The sequence below is a fragment of the Daucus carota genome, chromosome 7 (genome assembly GCF_001625215.2).
Source record: "Daucus carota subsp. sativus chromosome 7, DH1 v3.0, whole genome shotgun sequence".
NCBI lineage: Eukaryota > Viridiplantae > Streptophyta > Magnoliopsida > Apiales > Apiaceae > Daucus > Daucus carota.
The window spans coordinates 7,269,854-7,282,711 of NC_030387.2; the positions used below are offsets into that span (position 1 = coordinate 7,269,854).

The 12,858-nt window shown below is 35.3% G+C and overlaps 2 protein-coding genes across 2 annotated transcripts; both read left to right on the forward strand.

The window, feature by feature from the left end:
- The first annotated feature begins 412 nt into the window (after positions 1-412).
- LOC108193305 (KH domain-containing protein At2g38610) lies at positions 413-5,897 on the forward strand. Its single transcript, XM_017359907.2, has 7 exons — positions 413-685; positions 765-853; positions 2,853-3,004; positions 4,372-4,488; positions 4,587-4,703; positions 5,069-5,212; positions 5,345-5,897. The coding sequence occupies exons 1-7, from the start codon at positions 603-605 to the stop codon at positions 5,489-5,491; spliced, it is 849 nt and encodes a 282-aa protein (XP_017215396.1). The 5' UTR covers positions 413-602; the 3' UTR covers positions 5,492-5,897.
- A 4,741-nt stretch (positions 5,898-10,638) lies between these two features.
- Positions 10,639-12,761, forward strand: LOC108195948 (protein RETICULATA-RELATED 3, chloroplastic). The gene is made up of 2 exons (XM_017362975.2): positions 10,639-10,835; positions 11,402-12,761. The coding sequence occupies exon 2, from the start codon at positions 11,440-11,442 to the stop codon at positions 12,562-12,564; it is 1,125 nt and encodes a 374-aa protein (XP_017218464.1). The 5' UTR covers positions 10,639-10,835; positions 11,402-11,439; the 3' UTR covers positions 12,565-12,761.
- Positions 12,762-12,858: the final 97 nt, after the last annotated feature.

Consider the following 12,858-nt stretch of genomic DNA (forward strand, 5'->3'; position numbering starts at 1 on the left):
AAATTCATCTGTTACTGCATATTTACGTAAGTTTTTTAACATGTAGGCTGATCTCGATGAACTTATGCATTATATATTTGGATTAGTTTTCTCGTATGTAAATTAATCTAGTCAGTTTTCTCACACTTAAACTGATCTCGAAGAATGACTACTATCTTGTACCACCACTTATAATTTTTATGTTCTATAAATATATATATCACAAATCTTCTCTCTAAGAAATTGTATTTATAACATAAATATAAACCAAATTATGAGTCCAAAAAATAGAGTCTAGTCCATTTAATCAACACACTGAGGAGCATGAAATGCATTCCAAACTTCCAAAGTGAACGGCGCAGACAGGTGTGTTGGTGACAGAGCATAATCACATAAAATAAAGCTAAACACAGTCCCGATAGATTTGGATTTGACCTCCTTTTTACAAAAGTTACCTTTTCACAGTCCTTATTTTTTTACAAATCCCCCCTCTCAGCCCTCACTTAATTTTCTCCCCCTCTTCCTCCCCCTTGTACTAGTAATAAACCCTATATATACACACACATAATATAAAACAATCATTTCTCTTGCCGCAGCCGATTAGTCTTTGTCGGCAAAGCAACATGTCCGGCCTCTACAACCCCAACTTCTCGCCGGCCAGAGCTGCTTCTCCTCAGATTCGAACTAACCCAGATGTTGAAACCAGGTTGCTCTTTTTTTTCATCTTCTTTTTTCGCTTTTTCTTCGATTCTGTCTGCTTATTTGGGCTTCTTTGTGTTTTGCAGTCAGTATTTGACGGAGCTGTTGGGGGAGCATCAGAAGCTTCAGCCTTTTATGCAAGTCTTGCCCATTTGCACCAAGCTTTTGAATCAAGGTTTGATTTTTATTTGGTTAGCCTCTTTTTTTGTGGTTCAGATCTTTTGGTTTGCGTGGATGGATCCGGTTTGAGTTCTTTTTAACTGCATTTTTGAGGGGTTGTTGTGTTATGTGATCATTGACCGTCTTTCGTGATATCGCATTGGGTTCTTGTGTGTTTGTGGATGTGGTTGTTGAATTGCAAAGTAATTTAGTGGTGGAATTGCTGGAACAGTCAAACTGGTGATTTTGGTCTGGTCACTTGTTGTATGTACTAGTCGGAATTGCAGAGTTTGTATGCTTAAATGATTTGTGGTGGAATTTTGTGCAAATAATCTGTTCTCTTTTGTAAATTTCGTTGTTACCACCTGAATTTGATGTGCTCTTGCCCTCTGTTCATAAGTGCAAATGCTTGATTGTTTTTTTTACCGAAATAGTCTCAATAAAGCAATTAGCTTGTTGTCTCATGACATGCTTTGCTTACTGATCTTTTAAGTAAATTCCATATGTTATAGACTTATAGTTGAATCTGCCTGCATCTGAAAATAGTGTTCGCTGATTTACATATTTGAATACAAACTTAAGTTATGCTTGTGCAATTACTATTTGTCAAAGTACAATTTTGATTTTGAAATGCCTCTGGTACCAGAATAAACTGCAACATCTGCCATACACTAAATTGACATTTGATTTGGCATCTTTGTTTCTTCTTCTTTTTTCCCCCCTATGCCCATCCTATTACAGAGAAATGTTTGCTCATATTAATCCAAGTTTGTAATTGCATTGTACATATTTGCTGTGTTGTATTATTCCGCTCAATAATTGTCTTGCCTGAAACTGAAACATTTGTTCCATTGAGTGCTTCTCTCAGCAGCTTATTGTATTGATGATTGCTGTCCATTGCATTGGTTTCTTTCCTGCACTAATATAGCTTCTTTGATGTTTAGCATAGCATATTTTTAAAGATAATTGAGAAGTCTTGTGGCTGAAGTCTAGTGCTAATGGAAATATTTTGATTGTTATTATTTTTTCACTTTTGTTTTTCTATGTCGAATGCAACCACCTACTTCGTCTTTGACAGCCTCAACCTCTCGTAAAGGGATAACAAAGGCCTTTGATTTAGATTACTTCTTTGTTGCATATTTATCTTCACTTTAAACTTCTCCTAGTGCATGTTTAATTATATTGACAACTAGTCATATGATTTTTTTTATTCGTATTAATTTTTGATAATAAAAATCATGATGGGGAGCAATTTGAGGTATTTTATCCATAGAGAAAGATAATAAGTGTGTCAATTACCTCATTCTGTGGCCTTCGACAACTCACTGAACAATGTCTTGAAATTTTTTATTGAGATGTCTGTAAATGTTCATCGTGAATGTTAGTTAGAAAAAGTAAATTTGTAAATTTTAAGTGTAGATTTTAATTTTACAACTATGCAAGGTCTTCATGTGCTAGTATCTCGATTATCAAGATATCAAATGCATCAACATCTGTATGACTTTAACCTCTGCAATATTGTAAGTATCATTTCTGGTTACAGCAATATTATCGATATGAATAATGATTGTTGTGATAATATTACCTCTGCTCTTGAAAAACATTCATTGATATGACATTATGACTTGAGTTAAATTGGGGCCTGGTAGTGTGCGTGGCTGCCCTGCATGCTGCAGGACCTTTTGGGATTTTCTTGAATAGCAAACACAAACCCCCTAGTTGAATCTTTTGGTATTTTAATTCACTTATCAGTTATTCAATTAAATATGTTATTACACTCTCTCCTGCTAAGTTCCAGTGTGCATATTATCTAGCAGTTCTGGATTATATTGGTTTAATGAAACGAAGCCAAGCTTCTTGTTCCTCTTGGATTATCTACGCTGCTTGTAACATTTCTTTCATCATCGTGTCTGTTATTTTGTTTTGATTTATTGATGTTGAAGTGAGTAGACATAATTTTTTCCTTGATACCTGGCCTGCTTATACTGATCAAGTAATAATACCTGATTCTTCAGAAATTCTACGGATTTCCGGGATGCTCCCCAACCAAGGTTTTAATGATTTTGACAGACTGCGCCATAGAAGTCCAAGTCCTATGGCATCTTCGAATCTTGTGCCAAACATGCCTCGGACTGCAATAGGTGGCTGGAATGGCCTTCCTCAAGAGGTAATTAATTTTCAAGTTCACTCTAAGTTAATATGTTATGAAATGTTTGATTATAGACATCTTAACTTGTACAATTTGCTACAACCAAAAGGTCGTGCTTTGACTAAGATTCTTTGTTGATCAGCTGTAGGGTATGCTAAATTATACCCTGAATATGTTGTATTATGTGTGCATAATCCATATGTATAGTTTAGCACTGCATTTGTGTGGCTTCTTTTACTAGCCTATACGCTACAAATATGTATTTGAAATCAGTTTTGCTAAAATTAACTTGGGCATCTTACAATCTGTTGTTTGGTGATAAATGATGCCTTTGTTGGTTTCCATGGCCTTTGCTTATAAGCTTTAACATCATTCTGGATGACACTAATCCTTTAAGTCCAATGAAACTTTTTCACATATTATAGCAAGGTTTTTCTTTTTTGCGTAGTGATTATTAGCATGAACCACACCCTGTTTTGTATATGTAACTAAACTTTGCTTGGTGGTACTTGCTAATTTTAGACAGGTTATATAGAAGGGTAGAGGATCTTTAAGGGTAGGTCACTTACATTAGCCATTGATAAAAACATAAATAACCAAAGGAAAGTCATTCAGGAAAATTCAAGTATATGCATGTTATAGTTGAAAGATAGGCATGCTATATTCTAGCAGTGTCTTATGTGACTTATGTCGAGGTTCAAATATGTACAATTGTTTTCAGATTTTTTTGTTCTTAAATGATAACTTTTAGTTATTTATCAACATCTATAAAGTTGCTATTGATATAAGGTTATAATTATCAACTTGAAAATTTTCTGAAATATGTTAAAATCTAGGAAGCACGAGTGTGGGTGGGCCTGGGGAAGGGGAGCAGTATGAGGCTACGGAAATCGGCAAATCTAAGAATATGGGGATTCAGGTTGGGGGCGGGGGGAACTGTTGCATTATAAAGTAGTTAATAAGTGATCAAGGAATCAAGTAATTGCTTAATTAATTAACTAACATCAATCCTCGGCTGCACCATGCGGCGGGCGGATGAATTTCTGCCTCCTGGGTTAAAAATAATTCCTTATTATCCTTAATATGACTATTAGGAAAATTTGGAAAAAGTGCATTTGTAGTAATTTGTAAATACATTGACTACTTGACTTCCGGTACTTTAACAATCCCAGCATTTTTTACTAGTAACAGTCATTTCTTTTTTCATCTAAAAATCGGGCTACTTGCATTACCCGTCGCTTTTACTTGTTGCTCTAATTTCTACATTGACTTTTAAATTTTTTGTTGCAACCTGTCTTTTCTTTATGTGTAGGTAAAATCTTTATGTACACTCTTTATATTGCATCGCCCTCCTGAAGAAACTAATATTTTCCATTATGCAACAGAGATTAAGTGGCCCTCCTGCGATGACAATGGACTGGCAAGGTGCACCGGCAAGTCCTAGTTCATTCACTGTGAAGAGGATCCTGCGCTTGGATATTCCAGTTGATACTTATCCAAATGTAAGCTTTAAATACTCTAGCATTGTACTACAAAAGCACAATTTCTCACAATGCCTGCCTTGCTAACAAATAAGATATGCTTTTTTCCCCTGCTGCAGTTCAATTTTGTTGGGCGACTTTTGGGTCCTAGAGGAAATTCTCTGAAACGAGTTGAAGCTACTACAGGATGTCGTGTGTATATTAGAGGAAAAGGTTCAATAAAGGACCCGGACAAGGTAATAAAATAATATCTTAGTTTTCATGATTATATCTTCTTTCCTATTAAGTGGTGGAGGGGTCGTATAAATGGTTTATAAGGTATTTCTTCATGTGGCACCTTATTATGTATAAACAAAAAATTCGACAGACATTACCTTTAGATTTACTTGTCCTCAGTCCTCTACACTTTTCTGTCCTGACTGTTCTAATCTTATTCAAAGATCACCAATGTGGTAGCTCCTTTCTCTCCTTTTAAAATGCAAATACATAGGTGTGGTGCTCACTTGGTTTGCTGATTCAGCCGTGCTTGTTTAAGATAACATTGTAGGTTTTTTCGTGTTGAGTTTGTGTCCCTTACATTTTTCATGTTTTCATGTTAAAGGAAGAGAAGCTAAGAGGAAGACCTGGGTATGAGCACTTGAATGAACAACTCCACATTTTGATTGAGGCTGACTTACCTGCTAATGTTGTTGACATGAGGTTACGGCAAGCTCAAGAGATAATTGAGGAATTGCTCAAGCCTGTGGTACTAAACTCAATCTGATCCTTCATCATGATTTTATTTAGGACATGTAATACAAATCACAGTATCTTATCTATAAGACAATTAATTTATTGGTGCCTTTTTCTTCTGGCCTGTCAACTTGCCAATATGCAGGATGAGTCGCAGGATTTCATCAAGAGACAACAGTTACGTGAGCTCGCTTTGCTGAATTCGAATTTCAGGGAAGATAGTCCGGGGCCGAGTGGGAGTGTATCTCCTTTTAATACGAGTGGCATGAAACGTGCAAAAACTGGACGTTAATAGATGAGAGTTTGATGAATGTTTCATGGTCTGCTTGAAAGGGTCATGCCTTAAGATGCCCTTGTATTCCTGAGAGCATAACTTGAAAAACGGTTGGAATTCTGGTTGGTGATCTTTTTGGTTGTCTTTTCCTTTTGACGTTATACATTTTAGCTGAACAATAGTAATCACAAAATGAAAGGAAAGAGTAAAGGGGATTTTTTTTAAAAATAATTTCTTTTTTATATATTTGTTTGTTTGTTTGTTTTGGCTTGGATGTGTTGATATGGGTGTTGATATAGTTGGGATTGGAGCTAGGTATGGTATATGTTCATGTAAGACCTAAATCATTGAATTTATTTTTATGTTACCATAGCCATGGGCTGTTTGTAATGTATGTAATATATATATTTCTGGTTCAACATTAGCTGGTGGCTATAATTAATTTGGACACCTTGATGTTGATCGGAGCCTTGAGTACCCGTAGACATATATTGAATTGTTCTCGGGTTGGTCATAAATGACCCATCATCCCACTCTTAGGTTCTTTAGAAAAGGGGAGATGATATAGTTTGTTCATCATATGTATGTTAATAATCCTAGTTATTTATGTAAAATATATTAACATAGCTTTTAAAGATAGGTTTGGCATAACTTCTTTTGTGCATATCTTTTTGTTCTTCCCGGAATGGGATATTCAAAGTGATGATCATCGATGATTTCTTGTAACAACACTCTCTCCTTTCTCTGATCATAGTTGATAGTGTTACTAAAATTACATTAGCTAATGCTCATTGGAGTATCTTGTTAGACGGTTTTAATTTCTCAATTAATCTATCCTCGTTAAGTGATGCAGATGAAAATATAGTTACTGTGACTTTTGTAGAATTGAGTGAGGCGATATGAAGATATGAGGGAGATGCTCCCGAGAAAAGACGAGCTTGAGACTTGAGAGTGTGACCTTGGGGCCTTGGGTTTAAATTTACTTTTCACCATGCTCAATTAGTGAAAATAAACAATGACTGCTCCTCTGTTCAAAGATCCCATCCACCACAGAGTTTGGAGAAAAGAATTCACAAGAATAATCTTAAAATGCATAAAAACAAACATTCAAACTTATTTTTCTACCTACTGGAACGTCCCCTGCCTCGTCCCATTTTCTTCTCATTCTCCGGTTCAAACCAAACAAACCTGGTATATCCCGCTTAGAGCAGGGTCTGGAGAGGGTAAAATGTACGCAGACCATGCCCCTACTCATTTGGAGTAAGGAGGCTGTTTCCATGAGACTCCCGGCTTAGTGCTAGACAAAGTTTTGTGTGAAATATAAGTAGATTGTACCTTGGCCCATGATTTCTAACACATGGGACTCACCTCTGTCGGCAATGCATCTGTCCATGAATGATTAGAGCCGTTGTACCTGAGCCTTGTCCTAAAAGTATAACACCAAAACACTCAAAACCGGTTCAAAGTGTAATGTAATTAGTTTTTCCCTTCTCACACGCTTCTCGTATTTTACAAATCTTAATTTATTTTCCTTTTTCAATACAATAAACAAATTTACTCAAAAAAAAATACAATAAACAAATTTAAGTCAAAACAATATCATAATTGTAAACATAGGAGTAAATAACAAAGTGAAGACTGTAGTTTTTTCAAAATTACAAAATATTGACTAGATTTTAAATACTCCCTCCGGTCCTAAATAATAGTCGTTTTGACTTTGTGCACGTAATTTGAGGTGTACAAAAATATACTTTTACGTATTATTTTTAAAATTTTCTTTTTCTGAATAAAAGTTTGATATCTATATTTTTATTAAAAAAAAGAAAATTTAAAAAATAACGTATAAAAATATGTTTTTATTGCACCTCAAAATTCGTGCAAATAGTCAAAGCGACTAATAAAAAGGAACGGAGCATCCACAATGCACCAGTCCCGTTTTTATTTTTTCACTGACTATTTACTGCCACGTAAGCAACACATAAGCAAGAAGCTGGTTTGCTTAAAAAATGTCTCAGCCAGCCCAATGCTAGACCCAGTTAGATAGCCTAATTTCATTTTTATTATAATATATGTGTACTGTAATTCAATCTGCACATCAAAGTAAAGAATAAAAAATAATAAAGTGCTCAAGTGGGACGAGCCCACGGTGGTGGGACTGCCCACTTTTTTGTTGTTCGCTCCAGCGCTATTCAAGTCTCATTTGAAGAGCCAGTTCCATTTTACGTGGCCCGATGCGCCAAGTGACTCTCTATTGTGGGTGCTTTTATCAAGCGTGATTAACATTGCTCCGTTAACTCAAAAAAATTAAATAGAAGTAAGGGTATTTCAGAAAAATCAACCCCGACGTTTATATTACTCCCGTGAAAAATGGGTTGGTGACAGGTAAAAGTAAGAGGGGTTATTGACGGTAGTTGCAGTTGTTAATAAGGGAGTTGCGGTTGTTTGTGGTCGGTGATTGGAGATCCGGGAAAGAGAAAGTAGGATGTATAGGGTTGTACTCGAGGAAGATAAGAAGAATGGGTATTGCAATTGAATTGAGAAACAGCGACGGGAGCAAATGTGAGACGACAGTCAAGGAGTACATCCGAAATTGGTGAAGACGACACTTGGGGAATGGTTCCAACGATGGTTACGAGCTGGTGAGGGTTGAGAAGGAGGTCTACAAAAAAAGATCAAGGGTTGTATAAGCGGTTGAGGAGTGGAAAAACAGAGGCCGGGAATTGGCCGGATGGGTGTTGGTGGTGTCGAGTAAAAGGAGGGGACAGAGGTCGGAGGGGAGCGGAGGGGACGGGGACGAGGACAAGGATGGTGGCGCCCTAGCCGGACGGCTGTTTGATCGATAAAAAGAGAAAGCGGAAGTAGAAGTGGGTGTTCAAGGGTACCATGATAATTTCACTGCTCATCACCGTGCTTTGTTAGGAGTGTTTGGTGATTATTTAGCAGGAGGTGTAAGTGAATTCCGGTTACCATCTGAAGTTTTTAAAGTCGAACCAATTTTTTGTAATTTTTTAAATACTACGGTCACCACTTTGTCATTTACTTTAAAACATATGTACTTTGTAAGAAAAAATAATTCACTAACATAATTTAAACTATCCTTTTGAGATTCAACAAAGGGTATAGAACATAACATTTCTATTATACAATACATTTACATTATTTAACAAGCGGCTTGGCCAGTTATTCGAGATTCCCGAAAAAAATTACTTTATTTTTATGAAGACACATTTAACTGATATTCAACAAAACATGTTAAAAAATTGTTGAACCAAAGTTATAAAAATGTTGAACGCATCATCTATTTATGGATTTTCTAATGAAATGGTGATTCTTTTCAGTTATTTTAAAATGAATATTTTATATAAATAATAATTAACAATTATCACGTTGGAAAAATAGAAAAGAGGGTTTGTATGTGTGTAACTTAAAAGTTTTTATTGAAACCACTAAATAAAAATTAAAGTAGAAATAACTGTCATTACGAGGATTGAAAAGTTTGTGACTCTCGATCAGGTCTGAGTGGCGTCTAGTGAGACGGCGTGAGGTTAAGTGTTGGCTATTGAATATATTTAAATTTGTCTAGAATTAGTGGGTCATGAGTGAATTGAGTGGTACCGAACCTGAGTGGGTGAGGTCATTTTAGAGATGAATGATGTTATTTAGAATTGGTTAAACTTATATAAACTATATTCTTCTTTATTTGTGTATAATATTTCTATTTAGAAATACATATTTAAGTTATTATGAGATTATTATTAATAAAATTGAAGTTGATAAAAACCGTTACTCCCTCCGTTTTAAAACACATGTCCAGTTTAAAAAATAAATTTGTCTGAAGATACTTGTCCATTTCAATTTTTAATGTAAATTTATAATTTCAAAATCAACTCCTCTTCGTATATTTCTAATTTATATTTTCAAGATCTACCTCATGTCACATATTATGTTCAATTAATAATTTAATACATTTTTTTTTTCAATTTTTTTTTTAAATTATATGAATTTTAAAATATGGACATATAATTTGAAACGGAAAAAGTATTTATCTGCGAAGTGATTGTTATTATCACGATCAATTAAAGACAACCGCACACAACAGCACTCGGTGTCTGTGGTGCGTGCGGAAAACTGAGAATATCTTGGGACGGGGGCGGAGAGTGGAGTCGGGGGGGACCTTTTGGAAAATTGCCACGTGGCGGGTAAATGCCGCAGACGAGTCGTTTTAAGATATTTTAGGATTGCGTTAGTTTCAGGCTCTACCAGACTGTCAAGAGCCAGAACCAAACAACTGGCTTGAAAGATTTTAGTCGGCTACTCTTTCGATGCTGCTTTTTCTTCGATATTCATTTGCAACAAAACTCAAATCACTCCCTCCCTCGGTCTAGTTTGTTCACCTTCATTGTTTTTAAACTTTTATTTTAAAAAAAAAATTTTAAAAAATATTTGATAAAATTATATTTTAAATGAGTATTAAAAATATGTTAAAAATTAACGTAAAGAAATGAGAGAACGAAGAGTAATAGGTCTGGGTTTTATGAGGTACTATTAAAGTATTAAAAGTTAAAATAAAACAAAACATAATATATTGTTTTATTTAATATATATTTTTCTATAATATTTATAACATCGAACAATATGCATATTATATTCTATTATATAATGATTGAATTCAAAAGATGAAATAATTATTTTTTCAACTTGCAGAATACAATGTTCTGCAGTATAACTTATAAGCGCGATAATGATCTAATGATTTGTTAAAATTAAAAGATATTAGTGATTAATTGGTAATTATGAAAACTATTTATATGAAAAATTATATATATATATATATATATATATATTTGGATGGTCAAAGATAGTAATACTTACGATTAATCCGAAAATTTTGATAGGTATTTCAATATTCAAATTTAAATGTGAACTCAACAATTGAATAATAATAATAATAAATAATAACAATAAGAAAAGATTATATAAGAAAAAAATATATTTATATTTCAAAATCATGAGTTTTGAGTCCTCAGTACTCTTTTGTTCATGTGTTCACTTTATTTCTCTTTAGGTTAAGAATTGTTATATAAATACATAAATATCTATTCTTGACAAAAAACAGAAAAAATCTGTGTAATATTAAAGGCAAAATGGTGGGGTTGAATTACAAGATTGCCACTGCCTGCCACCTAGCACTACTTGTAGTGGGTTGGTGTTTGGTGAAAATTAATAAAATAAACAGCACCCTTCTCCTATTTCACGATACAGCGGCGCTGGTTATCACTGTGCAGAGAGAGAGAGAGAGAGTTTGAGAGAGATCGAGCGAGAGAGAGAGAGACCATCACAGATTTGCATCTACACAAATAAGGTACACAGCTATACACACACATCTGGCTCTTCATTTTGATTTCTTTAATTAGGGTTTCCGCCTTTTCATTCATCTGTTTATGGCCTCCCTATGTTCTTTTCTTATTTTCTCAGTCATTTACTCATTTATAATATGCATTAGTAATTCTTTTTTTGTGAAAAATCTTTTATTTATAATTTAGCATCTGAATTAGTTAATTGATAATACATACTGTTGAGTTGGAATAAAACCAAAAATGCTAACTAAATTTGAGTTTATAGATATAAATGAAAGAGAAAGGACTGAATAATGATGCAATGCAATTTTACAATGATACAGTTCTTGAGAAATGAGGACATATGAATGTGCACTTGTTTTTGTTTTCGATTTCTGTAAATGAAACTTAGTTAATTATGAATTTTTTGAATAAATACCAGGATACCAATTACTACTCGAAGGACTTATTTTGTTTGGAATAGAGTAGAAAAATTACACATATTTTGAAATGATAATATCTCTGCTCAATTGTGTGATGTATACTGATATATTCTGCTCTTGTTTTGTTATGTGTATATTTATATATCTAGGATACTGCAAGGAGAAGAATTTGATCCTTGTTCTTCCAATGTCTTCAATGGCTCAACTTCACCGGTCACTTATACCCAGTCACTATCACCAATTCAAGTCCAATGCATCCATGGATCGTGTTCATAATAATCTTGCTTTCCCTTCCACACCTACATCCTCAAACCTCTTCATCTCTCCTCTTCCTAAAGTTCAGCTCACCCCTAATTTCCTCACAACCAAGTTTCATTTTCCTTGTGCCGCTGTAGCTGGCGGTGGTAGCATCAATGATGGTATCGGCGGTTCTAGCGGAGGAGGTGGTGGGAATGGTAACAATAATGGTGATGGTTCATCTTCTCCTAATCCCGATGACTCTTCATCATTAGATGGTTTTGGACCCTTGGGGGCTTTCTTAAGTGGTTGGAGGTCGAGAGTGGCTGCTGATCCTCAATTTCCTTTTAAGGTTCTTATGGAGGAGATTGTGGGTGTGAGTGCTTGTGTTCTAGGTGACATGGCTACTCGGCCAAATTTCGGTCTTAATGAGTTGGATTTTGTTTTCTCAACTCTTGTTGTTGGCTCCATATTGAATTTTACTCTCATGTATCTCTTGGCACCTACACTGGCATCTTCTGGGTCTGCATTGCCCGCCTTCTTTGCCCGTTGTCCTCCTAGCCACATGTTTGAGCCTGGCCCCTTCAGTGTTGTTGATCGGTTTGGGACTTTTGTGTATAAAGGATTGGTGTTTGCTGGCGTTGGGTTTGCAGCTGGATTGGTTGGGACTGCTTTATCCAATGGGTTAATCATGATGAGAAAGAAGATGGATCCTACTTTTGAGACTCCGAACAAGGCGCCACCTACCTTGTTGAATGCTCTTACTTGGGCAGCCCACATGGGTATTAGCAGTAACTTCAGATACCAGACCCTCAACGGGGTTGAGTATGTGCTTGCCAAGGGGCTTCCATCATTTGTATTCAAGACTTCTGTGGTTGTTTTGAGGGTCATGAATAATGTTTTGGGCGGGATGTCTTTTGTGGTACTGGCAAGGCTGACAGGATCACAAAGCTCTGGTGCTAAGGAGGTAAAGCTGGTCACTAGTGAAGAGGTGGAAGCATTGGCGGCTACCTCTGCTGATGAGAAAGAGAAATTGTTACAAGACTGTGATAGCGGCGAGTCTGTCCCCAAGTAGTTGCTTTACTATACTAATCCGTTGAAATGGCTGTCTTTACATTAGGTAACCTGTGTCTCTCTTGCATCTATAAATAAAAGAACAGTTTTGGACTTCTAGTTGGATCAGTAAAACAATTTTGGTTTGTGTTGTATGATCAACTCCTAAGTTACAGAATAACTATAAAGTAATGAATATTGTCTGGCAGTTATGTTTTTTTTTTCTTGCAATTGTTGAAATGCTGGCTAAAGCAAGTTTTTTTTTTTCATATATATTGTCTGCGAGAGTTTAAAAAGGTCTATGGTTTGTATGTGT